The following is a 17,920-nucleotide window of genomic DNA, read 5'->3' as shown; positions in this document are numbered from 1 at the left end:
CAGAAATTTTGCAGCCCTTGACCCACCAGACTTAGGACTAGATCATTAATGAGTTATCAAGGGTTATCCAATAACTGATCTGTTGCTCCCTTTTAGTATTCTGGTCATTGCTCCAGTCTTTCAATCTTACAGGTGCAGATTCTAAGAATATTCAGGCACCCAACTTTTCACTGCTTTCTGTGAGAACTCAGGCAACTAAATATCCTAGGGATTTGAGATTATGTTCTAACAGCTTGTAAACCACGCATGTAAAACCCTCAGCCAAGGGCCCTCCGGATTTCTAGAGGTATTAGCTATGTTTTACAGCATCCCTGTATGAAGACGTGATTATTTTCCAACCAGGAGACTGAACTACAAAGAAATTAGCAGCTCATTAAAAAAAAGTACAAGGAATATATACCATTCTGGCAACAGAACATATATACCTAATCATAAGCTATAAGACTAGTTTTCTCTCCTAAAACATTTCAAGGATGCGTGAATAAAGAATTAAGTAAAAGGATTAACTTTATTTCTCAGTTATGTCATATAGTAAATAAAAGACAAGGGGGGTGCATTAATAGAAATATATTTTATCAGAAGATATTATATACAACATGACACCTAACCATACATGTTATTTACCTGGATTTCTTGCTATATAGTTAAGAAAATAACAATTATATATCGATTTTTTATCAGTATTCAGGAAGTTTAAAATAATTCCCACATCCCAACTAAATAGCAAATGTTTTCAGGTTTTACTATAAAAAGATAGCTAGGAATTAAGAGTTGGAGTTTTCATAGTATCTCTGTGATTCAGGAGTATCACTCAGTTCAGCTGTTCCTGGGATTTCCCCTCCTAAGTCATACAGAATTTTTTTTAAAACCCTTTCACAAGCCACAATGAATGAAAACAAAGCAATACAAATTATATAGAGTACAAATCCCAGATGACTAAAACAAAGCTTAATGAGATTGAATTAACTTTACTATGTAGTGTTAATCATATTAACACTAATATGATTCTGAAAAGTGTACCTATACAATAACACCACATATATAACAAAAAATGTGGAAGAAAAATTTAAAATAATTACATGCTATTAGCTATGGTCCCTTCTTTTTAAAAAAATTATAGAATCTTCCATTTATTGAGCAGCTGTTGCTATGTTCACTCATTCATTCATCCACTCATTCAACTGTTATTTATTTAATTAATTATTCAATCAATTGTTCACTGAGGGACCGTATATGATCTATGTTTTACAATTGACCTCAAAGAGTGAGGCAGCTGAATGCATCCGATAGAAAATAGAAAAAGGCATCGCAAGGTTCACAACAATTATCCAGGGTTCAAAGCCAAAAACTATTTCTTCTAGTCCATTGTCATATTCCGGGCGGCACCCGAATGCCGGCGGTATCCAGAGCTGCAAGGAAAGAACGCAAGGCCAATATTAATCACCAGCGATACGAGTCCCTAGCCCTTAATGACTGTGACCCCACCGAACCACAAATTGATTTCAGAAATCCCTAAGAAAACCCTCCCTGTTGCTACTGGGGCACACGAGTGGAAGAGGCTTTCAGCTTCCGCTGATGCTAGGGTTTTTGTACCATGACTAAAAGGAGCCTAGGCTCCCAGATTCCACGTTTAAATAAACTTTGTTCCCCAACGGCATATTCACTTACTCTTCCAAAAGAAGTAAAACTTATGCTACAAACTATAGAACCATGTAATTTTCATTTACTTCTCAGGCTTGAAAGGTTGGGAAGCTTTTGGGTATTAACTTGTGAATTATATTCAAAATGTCTTACCGAAAGGTTGCAGAGGAATAAAAATGCAGCAATGTTCTTCAGAATTCTCCTCTTGCTGTTAGTGACTGAGCTGCTACTGTAAAATGAAAAATCTGAGGCTGAATGCATGACCAAACTATTTTCCTGACTCGTTTCTTCTTTGGCACCACCACCACCACCATTTTCTCTCCTACAGATACTGCCCTTAAACAGGCAGGGTACCTCCCCGTTGTCACGAGTGGCTCTGCCGTTGTAAATCTCTTTGTAAGAGGGGGTAAGTGATAAAGTGCTCCCCCGAGATATAGTCACTATTCGAAGAGTTTTAATATCGTCATTCACCTTTTCCTGCTCACGATGTATGGATTCAATGATAAAGAGGTTCTGAATATATTTCTCAATAATAACCAGGACGGAGTAGGGCAGGTTATACCATGTGTATTTTGGATGAGCTTGGGCACAGATAATGGCGAGGATCGAGCCCCAGGAGAGGAGCCAGGACCCTGCGGCTGTGCCCACCAGCAGTTCTGCATCAAGTTTTCGAGCAGGATTTTTTGAATTATCCAACGATCTATCTTCTAGTCTGTAGATGAGAAGGGCAACAATTCCAGCTGTACACATGAGAGCCAATACAAAGATAGCATGCAAGTAAAACATAGTAAGTGCTAATTCACTTTTGATTTTCGAACGTCCAATCTGAATTAAATACACAACAACTATGGCTATTGTGCTAGTTAACACGATTAGTCCAAAAATCATTCCAACAGTTATGCCGTGGAATTTGAATGGAGTTTTGTGTTGCTGGTGGTGCTCGACTTTGCGGCCAATGTTCTTCCACAGGACATACAACATCGTGGATGCTAGGATGTGGTACTCTATATTAAAGGGATATAGGTAATATATTCCCTGAGAAAATACCGAGCAGAGAGTTGTTGTTGTGCAATTGCATTGAGGTGCATGATCATCTAAAACTAAAGGAGAGGGAGAGATTAGTTATGTGCATTATAAAGATTTCTCATTTAAAGTGAATAAATAAAACATAAATAAAATAACAAAACATAAAAGGTAAGAATTCAGTCAAACAACACACCATGCCACCCAGTTAGCCACCTAAGAAAAGGTCTCGCCGTTAAAGTCATTAACCTAACAAAGCTTTTGCATGTCCACTGAAGTATGATCTCTGACTTCACTGCTCAGCTGCTGAGCAATAAACACATCATGGATAAATGCTGCACCAAAGTGCACCAAACTTCAGCAGGGCCTTGATCAAAATACTTTATTATAACACAAAAATCCAGATCCCAAGGCCTTTGAGTCCTCAGCCCTTCAGCTTAGAAGGCTTTTATAGAAGCCCAGGGATTGGTGGATCAGATCAAGAACAAGCTTAACAAGGAAAGTTCCATTCTCATTTTTATCAGTTATTTACACTAGTGTGGTTTCTAATGCCAAAACCACTTTATTAAAAAGTTGTTTATGGCTAGGAAAGAGGTGAAGTAAATACAGATACTTTCACTCAATGTCCCAGTATAATTTTAAGGTTAAAAAAAAATTAAAAATCAATCTTCTCCTTGTGAGAGGAACCTATGAAATCATTCTCTCTGCTGTGAGGTTACCTGCATTGTAAACCCCTAAGGCATCTCAATGAAAAATTGCTCATCTTTGTAAAATAAATATATTTAATGTGCATTTATTAAGTAAGCAAATAATGTCAGAAAACAGAAATGTCCACAGTGGTGGAAAAAAAAGATACTTATTTTCACAATGTATTTATTTATAAATATATAAACATACATGCTGAAGAGCACATTTTTAGGCACTGATCTTAAGATTTGTGCCTGGAAGTTTTTCTTTTGTTTTCTATAATTTTAGAAGGGAAGAGGAGAGGAGAAAGTTGGTATTGTTTTCTCTCAAGAACATATTGTTAAGAGATGAAAAAAATTGCTTTTGCAGTAGATTGTATGTTAATGCCAAACTTGTCTTGCGGATCACTACTTCACTCCCCCTTGTTTCAGGTGCTATTTCTGACTGTTCGTAATTGCGTAACAATTCTGGCAGCAGAATAATAGGAAATAATATAAGGAAACTGCTTCTATTTAACAAGTAGAAATATCAAGAAGAGCCACTAACTTGTGATATGTCTGCTCTCTACTAATGCTCCATGATTACAAAATCTCTGAACTATCAATTCAGCTACCCGATTATTAACGGAAACTAGATAGTTTCCATAGATACATATGAAGAGTAACCATTGCAAATAGATGTAAAATTGTGGGCATAATTTTAGACACAGTTATACTGAAAATACTATCTTACAGATTTTAAAATTGAGTTTTCACTTATATGTGAACTTTGGCAGGAATTATTAAAAATGTCTAAAATTTTTCAATTTATACAGACCATAAATAGGCAAGAAAGAAATTAATTCAGGATTTGGCTTTGTAGAGGCAACATCAGGAGTTTTTAGGTTACAAGCACTATTGAATTCACTGGGTGGGAAAACATACATTTTCCTCTTCAAAAGCTGTCTTTTCCTTTGTGAACACAATCAAAATTTATCAGCTGCACTGATAATTTTTCATGGAAAGAAAATTACTTATAGCTGCTGAGAACTTTTATTTCCTCTCTAAAGTTAAGCACTCCTAATCTCCCCATGCTTCAGTGGCGTTGAAAGTGGAAGGCATCCCCAGCAGTTATACTCAATGTTTGTTGGCTACAATTTGCATCATCTTACTAATGGAGAAAATGGTCTGTTATAAAAAAAGAACCACCCAGACCAAAACCCTTGTCTTGTAAAGCAGCACCAATGGATAACCCCTATCCCTCTGAGCCATCCCACTGAATCCCATAGGACCACACAACACATGTAACCACTCTCCTGGGAAGGATTTGCAGGATTGGATTATCCACTCTTGTTTTTCTACAAATAACTTAGTAAATAGTAAACTCTGGTTTTAAAACTGCTATGTTCAATTTACTTCTGATTTACTAATAAAGGGGTTCCTCAGTGATGTTATTCCTCAGAATAAATGTTTTTAAAAATCTGTTTGTTTGGAACTTCAAAGAAAATGACAACCTGGATCACATATATGATAATGATCGTGATCATATAACATTTTAGTTATGATCTGAACTGACTATGTATCAGCTCACTACCATTTGCCTGGGAATGACTATGCTGACATAGTTGTGAATGACTCAGCTCCCTCCTACAGTGATGCAGTATTTTGTAGGAGAGCATGTTAGAGCAGGAATTCCAAAATGTACCAACCCTTTCGCTTACCTATTGTTATGTTCCCAAAACCAAGCGTGATTAGTCTTTCCTTATGTTCATTCAGTTGATGTTTTGACTCTGTTAACACTCCATTTGTCCACAGGAGTAAATTTGTGAACACAGAATGGATAACCCCAAACCTACAAAATAAGGTAATTATTGAAGGAATCCGCACAGAGTATACCTCCATGTATGTTAAATAAAATGGATTAACTTTCTGTAGACATGCTACGTGGCACTATTTAGTTGTCAGCGGAGGGAAAATAAAATCATAACCGATCTCTCTAAAGATGTTCCTCAGTGGAGCACAATGAATGTTAGACTTCCAAAATTTTATAGAAACACAGTGGCTTAATGTATTAAACCATTAATATCACGCTGTTATTATTTGTTATGCTCCCTTATGTGCTGGTTGTTATTCTTTGGGCTGGACAAACTTCATGTTAATGACAGTGATTGAACAGTCTGAACAGGGTTAATTGTTTTGCAAGCTGTATTTCACAGCCTTTGGCGGTGCTCCTTCGTACTCACTGTGGCTGGTCTGTCTTCAGAGGTACCACCGCCTTCTCTAGCTTCTAGTCCGTGTGGTTTTGCCTCCTGGAGAGAGTTGAAGCCAACAGAGGGCTTCATCCCATTCAGACTAGGGGTACAGTGAGGCTAGGGCTCCACGTGGTTTTGAGACTCCTGGTTTCTGACAAGCCAGGCGTTTTTCTTTTGCACCTGAGGCTGGTAATGTTCTTTCACCAAGAAACAGTTCTTTATTACTGCACTGTTCTCACTGATAGATTTGCAGTTAGGGATTTTTAAAATTCTACTGATAAACAGAGCTGATTTCACCAGCTGACATTGCAAAGCCTCCTGTGATCTCTCTCCTCATTGGCATGAGGCTTGAACACTTACCCAAGAGAGCAAAACAAAAGGAGAACCTTCTCCATAAATGATGTGTCTGAGGAAATTTCTTTTACTTCCTATGGAAACTGGCCAGCTCATTGATAATTTGAGATAAGTATTGTAAAAGTTACCGTGTTTGTTTGTTTATGTTCTAGGTACAGATAGATTAATCTACATTAATCCACTTACAAAACCAAAACCACATCAGAGCTGGCTCTGCTGCTTCAAAGACTAGTCCTCACTTCTGTAAGAAATGTATGGATTCAGCTGTTCAGAGGACACACCACTTACACTGCAAGAATCAAGTTCTGGTGTCAGAAATGTGCACAACCCTTACTGATTTGGGTGTATGGGATACCACCAGGGAGTTTCTGTTTCCCAGTGAATGTGCATGTCTGCATCTAGTTCCAAAAAGTGCTTTCCATAAAAAACAATATAAAATACCTCAGATGTATTGCATTGACTGCAGGTTGCTGACGCAGATTCCCTTTCAGTAGCTAAATAAAGAAAACATAGTGCATAGTCCTGACACATACACACTGCTTCCTTCCTTCAAAAAAAGCAGGTGACACTGTGATATCATACCTTGCCCATTTTCCTCTCTCATGAGAAAAATATACTTATTCTGTGACTGTTGTATGTTACAAAATATAAGCACAGTTTAAATAAGAAAAACATCATTCAGACTGATGATTATCTTCTCACTTGGGTAAATTAGAGTTACTTTTTATTTATATTACCATGATTAAGAGAAGAATCAGTTTTCAGTGTCCCTCATACAGTAGAACTGTAGGTGTTAAAGCACTGTGCAGACCTACACCTATTAGCATTCCAGATGAGGATCAGATCCAATTTACCTTTCAAGTGTTTTGAAAGACTGGATAACATCCTTTGCATGACACCAAAGAAAGTACACCTAAATGAAAGGAATACAGAGAAATGTCATTACACTGATGAGCATGTGTGACACTCAAAAAGGAAGAGTTTTGAATATCTGTTCAGACATTAGAGTCAAGAAAGTGGGGGGAAATAGGAACAGAAAAGTCAGTAAAGTAAAGAAATACCATAAAATCCAATTTTTGCTCACAGAGTAATCACTGCCTCAAAGGGACTTCTGCCTGCAAAAGAGCGTAATGCACAGCCTGTCTTGGAAGGGTAGGTACATGTTAGTTCATTGCTTGCACAGGTGCAGTACGTATATATTTATTAATTTAATGACACATATCAGGATGCCTCATTAGAGTAAAATACAACAGAATCTGACACATATTCTGTAGAAAACAAATCCTTTAGTTTTTAGATGACACATAATTAGGGATGTTCTCTGCTGTAATTTCATCCTGTGTTTCAAAGACATGAGAAGATTTGTCTTAGGTAAAAGGTATCTGGTAAATTACTTTTTTACTTTTTCTTTGATTGCTCAGGCTAACATTCCAGATTTCATTATTTTAAGCTAAGTAGATGATAAATTCAGCAACACTGGGTGATGTAAAATTTAAATTAGAATTCATGTTCCCTTTGTTCAGCATTGTTATACACTGTTTCTTCCACACTCCAGTTCACAGTAGCTGGAAACCTTGTCAGCTCAGGGTCACTGGATGCAATGAAGAATGCTGCGTGCAGATCAGCAGGGAAAAAAGGCTTGATTTCTTTGGTTTGTTTTTCAGAGGTAAAGCAAAGGAGTTGCAAGACATAGAGAGTGGATATTACAAGAATGTGAAATTAAGATTACTTCAACCAAACCCGAATTTCACCCTCAGAGAAAAAGATAGAAGAGGTCAGAGTTACTGCTTAAATTTCAATGTTTTTTTTTTGTTACAGAAAGTAGAAGAACGTAGGCTGTTCAAATGCTTACTTACATGCAACCACAACTGCTCAGAAAATCTTTCTTTTCTTTCTGAATGACTTAATAATCTTGGAAAGTGCATTAAATTACCTGACTATAACTGAGTATCTTAGTTGAGCGGCTTTTTCTTTTCTTCTTTCCTACAAATCTGCGGATAGGGGCTCAGAGGAATTCACGTGATAAACAATCAGCTATGGAATCTCACCGTATAATACAGACCCAAAGCCTTAAAATAAACAAGCAGCTGGAATATTTTACCAGAGTCACTGACTATGTTTGCTAGTGTGCAGCCACTGATAAGCATAACCAAATGCTTCTAGAAGGAAAATGCATGTTCATTTGGTATAGGAAAGATGTGCAAGTATTTTATAACAAGCTAAATACATGGGAAGGGTTTTGTCCCTTTGAAGTACCAGACCTCCACCCCTAACCACAACAGGACATCAGGATAGACAGATTGAATTGAACTTGTGTGGCAAGTCCTACATACAGAAACAAGTGAATTGTCTTTAGCCAAGCTGCTCATTTCAGCCTGAAAATTCTGAAAGTTACATCTGTAACTCAAACTAAAAAAAGCAAGTAACTTCAACTATAGGACAGCACTTTTTGATTATTTCTTTTTTTAACCCATGTGAGTTTTACGGCTGAGCAATTTCAGGTTGCAAAGCCTGAATTTACATATAGAAAGGATATACATGCACAAGAATTTAGCCCTCAAAAGTATCCTGTGATATGCTTGGAAATTAAACTAGTGTAAAATTCAATGATGATGAGAAGATAAAAGATATTTTTGGTAAGAAACACAGATTTAATATAAAACTGCAACCAATGACTTTTACCTGTAAGATGGTGTGCACGGCATGCGTAACAGGAAAAATGCCTTCAGTTGGTGATAAACAGTTTGAAAAATCAATATAATATCCAATTTTAAAAGAGTCCAGAATTAAAGTAATCACTGCAAATAATGTAATCCCACCTACAAATGAAAAAGATATTAGAAAACATCAATGTACAGTTACAGTGTCTAGAGACAATCTGTACCAATATGCTAAAACCTGCTTAGGGAAATAAAAGTCCATCAATACCCGTGTTCTTGTTTAGCGAAATGAAAATAGATTGATGTTCATGAAGATGATTGACTCACTGCAATAAGTCCCTCTAATTTGTGAAAACCTCTGCCCACTACGTTACAAAAGCACATCCCCGTACACGCCTTGCGCAGCCAGCATAGAGGAGCCAGCCCAGCCATGGCCAGGAGCTGGAGACACTCGGCACCTTGCAGATGGCTCCCAGCTCCTTCCAGGTCAGCCTCTCAAGTAACGGTAGCACTGAAGCAGCCATACAGTGCATGAATTAATGCTCTATACAGCCACACAGCAAACTATACAATTCCAGGGAGCCGAACAATCGTGTTACAGTCTCCTGGCCCAAGAGCTCAACAGTGGGAAGTAACACAATCACTCGGTATGCCTTCCCCCTGGCTCAGGAGGTTACGCTTTAACTCAGAGGCCAAAACTACAATGAGCTGTATGGTTTGTTCTCCTAGAAAGGAACCAAAGATTTCATTTCTGTACCTATTATTTCACACACACACAAAAAACCCTAACATGTTTCGCTAAATACATGTTTTGTATACTAAAGAACTTTCAAACTACATGTTTCCCCTTGTTTTTTTTTTTTGTTTGTTTGTTTTTTTTCTTTCAGGAATGTAAATATTTGTTACAACTCATTCTGGAAAGCTATATGGTAACACAATGTATATTATTAATTATTGGGTTTGTACCCATATGATTAAGCACAACTGGCAATAAAATGACTAAACCAAACTCTAAAGTCTTCATTTCCTTGTTTTTGTTTGGTTGGGTTTTTTTTGTTTTTTTTCTCTCTAGGCTTTTATTCAAACAAGCTTCCACTGGATTTAATTTGGGTTTATTTGAATTAAGACTAGATAAAAATCTATCCATGGACCTTAACTGGACCTTAAGATACAGACCAGCATCAGTATCTTAATCTTTCTTCGTAATTCCTCACAGAGTAAACAACATCACTAGTGTTGAATTTGATGAATATTTATCCTTTATAAGGGAGCACAGCTCAACTTCCTTATAAGCACCACATGTTCAACTTGACTTGTGTTAATAAAATACAACACTAATTTAATTATTTAATAATACATTTATTGTTAAATCTGCATTGATAAAATTTAAGTATAAATTATAAAAATACAATGTATTTTTTTATTACTTCATTGAACCTTTAAAACCTTTAAACAAAACCTTTAAACAAAAATAGACTTCAGAAATTTTTTTAACCACAAGGGTATGAATTCCAGTAGCATTTTATGTTTCTGTTTTACAATGTCTCTATAATAAAACCAGTCAAATTACTGATGCAGTGTAATTTCTACCACGAGATAGAAATTTTTGCCTTCATATTTCAAAATCTAAAACCTCAGCTCTGTACCTCATTCATGTGTATAATCCTATGCATTTTTTTATTTATGCTTATTATGTCAGCTAATTTGTATTTTTTCTAACACACGTAACAGGACTGGAACCCACATTTAAATAGATATGCCATTTTCATGATAAATAAAAATAGCATCACAAAATGCAAAATTCTAGGCTACTCTTGAGATCAAATGATACGTTTCCTTCCTTATTTAAAGAACTTAAATTATTCTAAAATAAATTAGAATTGTTAATTTTCTTCTGAAATAACTTTACCTGAGGTAACTGGACCTGCTCTGAGCAAGGTGTTGGACTAGATGACCTCCAGAGGTCCCTTTCTACCTAAATTATTCTATGATTGATTCTGTGATTCATGGTTTATTTAGAAAGTATGCAGGAAACTCAGCCTGTTTCACTATTTGCCTGAAAGATGTCAATCTTAGGGACTTAATGGATATTATAATTGTTTTAATGAGAAGGAAAATGCTATCTTCTGAAGCAAAAAGATTATAAAAATCTTCCACAATTACTCTACAGTGAATTGTTGTGCATATGCTGACTTTACAGAGTATTTTAGAAAAGTATTTAATTCCCCAATCGTGACACTAGAAAGATAATTTCCTAATGAATTCATGGTGCAGGATCAAGCCCTGAGGAACTGCTTTAGTGAAGTAGTAATGTCAGAGCAAAATGGGTGGAAAATGTCTTTTATAATGTAAAAGTTCTGCATCCTTGCTTCCATTACTCATGAGAGTGGCTCAGCAGCACAGCATCACAAGGGACTTGTTAACTAGAGAAATGGGAAGAGGGAAGGCGAAGCAAGGCGAGGCAAGGCAAGGATCTCAGGTTTAAAGTCACAAAAATAAAAAGGAAACATATCTTAGATTAGTGATCTGTCTCTTGCACCGTACATGCATCTTGTCTTTACAAGGATGACCTGTACTGTAGTTCCACTCTGTCTTGCTTCCATTTCACAAGAACAGTATTTCAGTTGTGTAGTTTTACAGTTTTACATCCACGTCCAGCAGACCATTGAGGAGGAAAAAAACCCATCACCAACAAAAAAACAACCAACTGACACTGTCCCCCCTCCGCCGCCCCCAAGTTTCTTTCACATTGAGTATTTTGGTCTATGCCTTAGTATCTCTCAATGTTTTCTTTACATCCATCAGAGATTTGATGGGCTTCAATCTGTTCCCACTGGAATCAATAGTTTTGCCATTGTCCTCCAGGGATTAGAAGACTTTATATGACTCTTTCTTTTATTGTTCGATTATTTCATTTATTCAAATGATATCTAGATTTTTCTGGCAATCACTCAGGTGGTCACACTGTAAGCATATACAAAGTGTCCAACATGCATATTTAAGGGACTTCAAAAGAGAATGATTGTACCAATTTCCTTCATCAAAAATCAAAGCACAACTATAATAACCATACATACACTTTGCTAATGGTTTCCATGTTAACTTTTCCTGATAGAAACTTCAGTATTATGTACTAATACTAAATACTAGATATATATCAGTAATTATAAATAAGGAAGATAATTCCACTTTTTGCTATTTCTATTTGAAAGTTAAAGAAACATGAAATGATTGCTATTGAGCACTGTATTATTAAAAAAAAGGGGGGGGGGTTGTTCAAATGTTCATTGAAACCTGTATATCTTAGGGGATCAAGAATAGGATTTTCAGTATTGCTAAGTGCTGACTTAATTCTTTCTATTAACCATCAAGAAGAAAAAAAGCCATAATGATGCAGTTGTGAAAATGCCTCTCTAAACTTAAAATATTGTTCAAACAATAGATAATTTAATGCAAGCAGTAGAAAGATACAAGTTGAAGCCTGCCAACAGCTTTGTAAGTTGAGTAGCTGTCTATGCTTTAAACGGAAGCTGTGCTGCTGGGGAACATGATAAAATACAGCCATTTGTGAAGCCAATTGTTTTTCATTTTGAGTTCTCTGGCCCACTTGGCTGAACTTCCAAATAATGGTCAGAGAGCTTTTCCTAACCGGAGAGGGTACTCAGGGAAATAACATTTGGAACATGTCAAGGAAAGGACTTCCTAAGCTTCTCTGTGATTATTTGGGTCAGGATAACTGTACCTTATTAAAGACAGAGCTCTCCCTGAAACTTTTCCCACATTCAGACTATAAAAGCAGTTCTTGGTCTGCCACACAAATGGGAAGACAACTGTACTCTAGGGTTCACACAGTTGCAAAAATGCTCAAGGAAACCTTTCTGTGAGCAATTCTTGTAAACTATGTGTCCTTCTAGCGTTGTTAACCGTGTGCAAGGACTCAGCTACAGGAGGTTTTTGTTAAGTCATTCTTTTTCAACGTTTGTCACAGCAAAATGCTCTAAGTAGCCAGTTACCACCACTTTTACTAAAACGATATTCACAGTTAGAAGGGAAGAATGAAAATATACTAATTTTACGCTGTTTTATAAAAGAACATTTGCTTTCACAATGAGAGCAAGGAGATATTCTTCAGAAGGAGCTTGTCCTGGTTTCAGCTGGGATAGAGTTCATTTTTTTTCTAGTAGCTGGTATAGTGTTATGCTTTGGATTTAGGATGAGTAGAATGTTGATAACACACTGATGTTTTCAGTTGTTGCTAAGTAGTGTTTAGACTAAGCCAAGGATTTTTCAGCTTCTCATGCCCAGCCAGCAAGAAGGCTGGAGGGGCACAAGAAGTCGGGAGGGGACACAGCCAGGACAGCTGACCCAAACTGGCCAAAGGGGTATTCCAGACCATGGGATGTTATGCCTGGTATATAAACTGGGGGGAGGTGGCTGGGGGGATGCGGATCGCTGCTCGGGAACTAACTGGGCATCGGTCAGCAAGTGGTGAGCAATTGCACTGTGCATCACTTGTTTTGTATATTCAAATTATTATTATTTTCTTCCTTTCTGTCCTATTAAACTGTCTTTATCTCAGCCCAGGAGTTTTACTTTTTTCCCACGATTCTCTCCCCCATCCCCCTGCAGGGTGGGGAGCAAGTGAGCGGCTGCATGGTTCTTAGTTGCTGGCTGGGGTTAAAACACGACACAGCTGATAGAGCTAGTAAAAAATTGCAGAGTCTCCTGTGGAAAGACTGGGTGAAAATTTGTCCTGCCCCCCCTCCTCCTTTTTGGACTTTTAGTCTTTCAGATAAAAGATTTCTATGACAAGACCATTGATAAAGAGGAGGGCAAGGGGGATCTTGGCAGAGGAATTGCCACCTGAGTTTTTCCTTAGCTCAAATAAGTTTTCTTTTACCAACAGAGGATAAAGGAGTTGTACAGGCTTGTTGTAACTACAAGAAACTCCTAAGAATAGGAAAGTGTAGGTCTTTCCCTAAGGGCGAATTTGTTGAATTGCAGCCTAGACATCCAAGAGAAGCTGTGGAAGCCGCACCACTTGAGAAGCTAGTACAAAGAGCCATCCTGTGCTGGTAAAAGAAATGGATAAGGTAACCTAGTAGTTCAATCCAGTATCTTATTTCTAAGTTTCTGCGACTCCTTATATCCTGTAGGACAAATGAAATGCTGTGAATGCTGTGCCAAAAGAAAAAGGGCAGGGGGTCCTGCTGTACTTACCCATGTTAAGCAGTATTTATTCCATACTTAGGAGGGGAAAGCTACCCTCTGAGTAACAAAAGCATAGCTTGGTCCAAAATGGGATCAAATTAAGCCTTGCATTAATGAATTTCAGGAGGTTGTAAACCACATAAGCTAATAAATGAAAAATGCCCGAGAGCTGAATATCATTTTGGAAAACAGTGAATAACCAAGGAGAACAATTCAACAGTTGGTACGTGAACTCCATACATTTCAGGGGAGAGTCTACAGACCATGGCTGTATGTTAGACACTAAAAAAAAATATTTTCCCTGAGCAATTCATACAGCATAATTGTTAACAGTTGCAAAGAAAATGAAAGATACACAAGCACTGAGACTGAGAACAAACTGAATTTCCACCACACGACCTTACTTTTCAAAATAATCAGGTTTTAGATGTTATTAGGATTTTCATTTAGATATTTCATTAGCTGCTGTGATAATTAACTATTGTCTCATTGCTAGTAGGTAGGAAAAACATTATGGAAAAGCTGTCTTATAGCACTCCACTTAAAATACTTATTTTCCAACCTATCATTTACAGTGCCGAGACTGGAAAAGAGGTCAGTAAAACTGGGCTTGCCTATTACTCTATGCGGTGCTGATGCATGTTCTTTTTCTCAGGACCCAGAACACAGCATTCCTGTCACTATGACTCTGTGATGTGCTCTCCAACTACCTTCTCTCAATATACCTTTATATCCTCACTCCAGTACACACCTGACTCTGCAGATAAGGGCCATCACATCCCTCCACTACCCTTGCAACTTTTTATACTTTTCCTACAAGCTAATTCTAGCTTTAGATTCCTTGCTTACATGTTTTATGTACTAATCTACAACCTGATCTGGCCAGGGATTTTGTCCTCTTCTGTCTAACTCCAGATGTTTCTAAGGCATCACTGGACACATATAAATGGGAATCTCTGATACACATTGGTACAGAGAGCACTTGAGGACCTTTCTGACTGGTACTAGCCTAAAGTGAGTCGCATTACATTGTCTGGAAAAGGTGATAATTCCTCCAAAAGAATTGCACGACACCAACAAAATTGCCTCTTCCATTAGCTATATTTTATTTTTCAAGTGTCGCCAAACCAGCCCGGTAAGGGAAAAAAGGCGCCAGAGCTTTCAGCACTGTAAATGCTAGGTTGGCAAGTGAGGATGTTTAGCAAACAGCTTTCCCATACAATCTCCTCGTATGTTCAGCTTATGCATATATTTACTTTAGAGTGCGCTGCATGTGCGTTAAGTTCACGAATACCAGGATGCCTCCTGGTAGGGACGGAGAGGGTAGCAAAGTGGTAGCGGAGACGGGTGACGGCACGGATGTCCCGTGCGCGGTGCCACCGGCCAGTACTTACACTTCAGCCAGCGGGCTCCGGCGTGCGTGTCCTTGTCCCGGATCAGCCTCCTCTGCGTGCAGCTCCTGCAGAGGTACCACAGCATCCACAGCAGCTGGATGAGCATCAGCGTGATGAGGTAGGAGAGCAGGTGGCTCTTGCTGATGCCCACGGCGTGCACGGCCCAGGCGAAGGTGAGCAGCAGCCCGGCCAGGAAGAGGTTGATGCCGTACTGGCTGCTGAGGATCTCGGCGTTCTTCTGCGGGTAGCTGCCGCCCACGGAGGGGGAACCGGCGGCTTTCTCCATCTCCCACGCCGCCGGCCAGGTGCTGCAGGCAGGCGGCCCCGCTTCCCCCGGGGAGCCCCGAGGCCGTCGGCTGGTGGCCCGTCCCCCATCGGCGGCCGGGGGCGGAGCGGGGCCGCCGAGGGCAGCCGCTGCCCGCCGGGGGGCCGGGGGGGGGTCCCCGGCTGCCGGGGGCGGGCTCCGCCAGGGAGGGTGGGCTTCGAGGGGTGAAGGCTGGGGAGGCTTTGCGGGGCGGGGGGGCTTCCCTTAGTCTCAGCCACCAGCTAGGGTCGCGGTTGGGGTCAGGGAGAAATTCTTCGGCGGAGGACCCGTCAGGAGGCGGCCGTGCCCCTTGCAGAGGCGCGGGTGAGCCCTGCGCGGCGGGCTGCCGTGCGGGACACGGAGCTTCCGTCCGTGCGCGGCGGGACACGTTCCCTAGGCAGGGGAGAGGGGGAAGGTGGCGAGCGGGGAACGGAACAGCCCCGACCGCTAACGGCTGGCTGGGAAGGCGAGGACCAGCCCCCGCGAGGGAGACGTTCAGGGGAAGCGAGGACGGGCCGGAGCAGCGCGCCCCGCGGTGCCCTGCAGCCCGGGGAGCGGAGCGCCGGTGCTGCAGCTCCTCGGCGCGGGGGTGGCGGTGGGATCACCCCCTCCGGGCCCCACAGCCCAGCTTCTTTTTGGCAACTGGCACTTCCACCGGTGGGAAGTAACCTTGGTTTTCGGGGATTTTCTAGACCTCTCAAAGGCAGCGATTTACCTTATCGTTTTAGCAAGTCCCATTCTGACAACAGAGTATTGTAGTGATTGCTAGCTGGAGTAGCAACTCCCGAGCTCAAAGTAGCAAAGACTTCTGCAGGATTTAGTCCCCTTCTTGTTTATTCGTCTTCCCAATTTTTACACACACTTTAAGTATTGACCTTTTTTTATTTGAACTGCTTAGTTGCAACTGTGACCTATGGCCATAAGATACTAAGGTATGCAAACCTCAAGATTTGGAGCACCAGTCGGGGTTGCCTTATAGCCGAGAGGAATTTAGCCCAGTGTAAAACACTACATATTTTAAATGGCATTTTGTTTGCATACAGCATGAATTCTCTTAATTCTAGGTATTCAGGTACCTAGCCATAGCTTGGAGGCCAAATACAAAGACAGACTGGTCCTTGTTCTGGCCAGGCAGGTCTTACATTTTTACCCTGTATCTGTCGGTAGCATATCGAATATCCAAAGCATTGTTTCTTACAGTGAGTGACCTACGTCTCACATGAAATTACGCCACTAATTCAGCTACATAAAAAAAATGGGAGAAATTAAAAGACAGCACCTATTTTACTCTACTTCCACTGGCAAAACTTAAGAGATTTTAAGCTTTTTCTCTTCTGAAGCCAGAAATGAGTAAATAGAATTTTTTCCTTAAGTAACAAAGGACATTTCTGAACTTAGATGTAAATTTCTGACATTCAGATTCCTCTTAAAGAATGGGGAAGGAAAACAAAATGGCAGAAGGGTAGAATGAGTGAATTCTGGACAATCACCTATTTAGGTAAGCATACGGAAGTAGTAGCTCATGTCCTTTATTCATTTTGGCCTGTTCTCAATAAACAGGTGTTTTAAGCCATCTACAAATTTTCCTTTTGAAAAATGCACTTAACTGAAAGCTAGCCCTATGTCTCTGTCTGGCCCGTAACAGCAGTATAAATAAAAAGCATGACTAGGCAAACAGTTAAGACTTCAACCTCCTCTAGCTCAGAGCTACATCCATCATTATCAGAAGCTTATGGAAATGCCAAGTCCTACTTTTATCTTATGTAATGTAACCTTTAAAGAATAAGTAAGGAAGATGCTTTCATTTTACAGAGCTTCTATGGGTAACTGTGACAAATAATCTTCACTGTGTGGACTGTTTATTTCAAGATTATTCTAGAGCATCCCTTGTCACCTGTGAAGAAAAGCTCTTTGGTGCTGGTACACATTCTCATCCTCAGATGAAATGAATGTAAATGGATACAGAAAATAACCTATGGTGGTCTGTAGCCAGCTAATACATTCAAACTTTGGTAGAGGTGGGGATTTTGACCACCTAATAATTGTTTTCAAGGAAACTATTAAGATACCTTTTTCCACTCTCTTGCCCTAAGTTCTTTATTTGGTGGTAAGGAAAATAACAAAAGCAAGGAGTTCACAGAACGGGAAGTGGCAGCAGCATTTTGTCGGGTTGCTAATTACAGCAAACATTGTTTTAAATTATCACCAGATTCACCACTACTTCCCTTTGAACATGTAAGTGAATGAGAATTGCACTGGATACTCATAACTGTTACTGAAAGACTTTGCAGGACTTTTGCACCATGAGCATATCTACATGGGATTTTCAGAAGAAGACATCAAAGTAGTCAGAAGGCAAGTAACTCCCCACAGTGAACAGAATGGTATTACACCTTCAATAAACCCAGCTGAGAGG

General features: G+C 39.5%; 1 protein-coding gene across 1 annotated transcript; it reads right to left on the bottom strand.

Moving 5' to 3' along the window:
- Positions 1-558: 558 nt before the first annotated feature.
- On the bottom strand, positions 559-15,528 carry OTOP1 (otopetrin 1). Its single transcript, XM_030028625.1, has 6 exons — positions 15,201-15,528; positions 8,618-8,754; positions 6,790-6,848; positions 5,051-5,181; positions 1,795-2,741; positions 559-1,409 (listed from the first exon to the last, which is right to left on the bottom strand). The coding sequence occupies exons 1-6, from the start codon at positions 15,484-15,486 to the stop codon at positions 1,239-1,241; spliced, it is 1,731 nt and encodes a 576-aa protein (XP_029884485.1). The 5' UTR covers positions 15,487-15,528; the 3' UTR covers positions 559-1,238.
- Positions 15,529-17,920: the final 2,392 nt, after the last annotated feature.

The sequence above is a fragment of the Aquila chrysaetos genome, chromosome 1, assembly GCF_900496995.4.
Source record: "Aquila chrysaetos chrysaetos chromosome 1, bAquChr1.4, whole genome shotgun sequence".
Classification (NCBI taxonomy): Eukaryota; Metazoa; Chordata; class Aves; order Accipitriformes; family Accipitridae; genus Aquila; species Aquila chrysaetos.
Note: the sequence above shows the minus strand (reverse complement) of the source record. Positions and strands in the feature narration are given on the sequence as shown.

What these genes read in the sequence shown, in the direction of transcription:
- OTOP1 (XM_030028625.1), bottom strand. Translation starts at nt 15,486, where the DNA reads ATGGAGAAAGCCGCCGGTTCCCCCTCCGTGGGCGGCAGCTACCCGCAG. An exon ending in TCTTTCAAAACACTTGAAAG is followed by an intron (nt 5,182 to 6,789) that starts GTAAATTGGATC and finishes CTTATTTTGTAG; the next exon opens with GTTTGGGGTTATCCATTCTG. An exon ending in TTTTGGGAACATAACAATAG is followed by an intron (nt 2,742 to 5,050) that starts GTAAGCGAAAGG and finishes CCTCTCCTTTAG; the next exon opens with TTTTAGATGATCATGCACCT.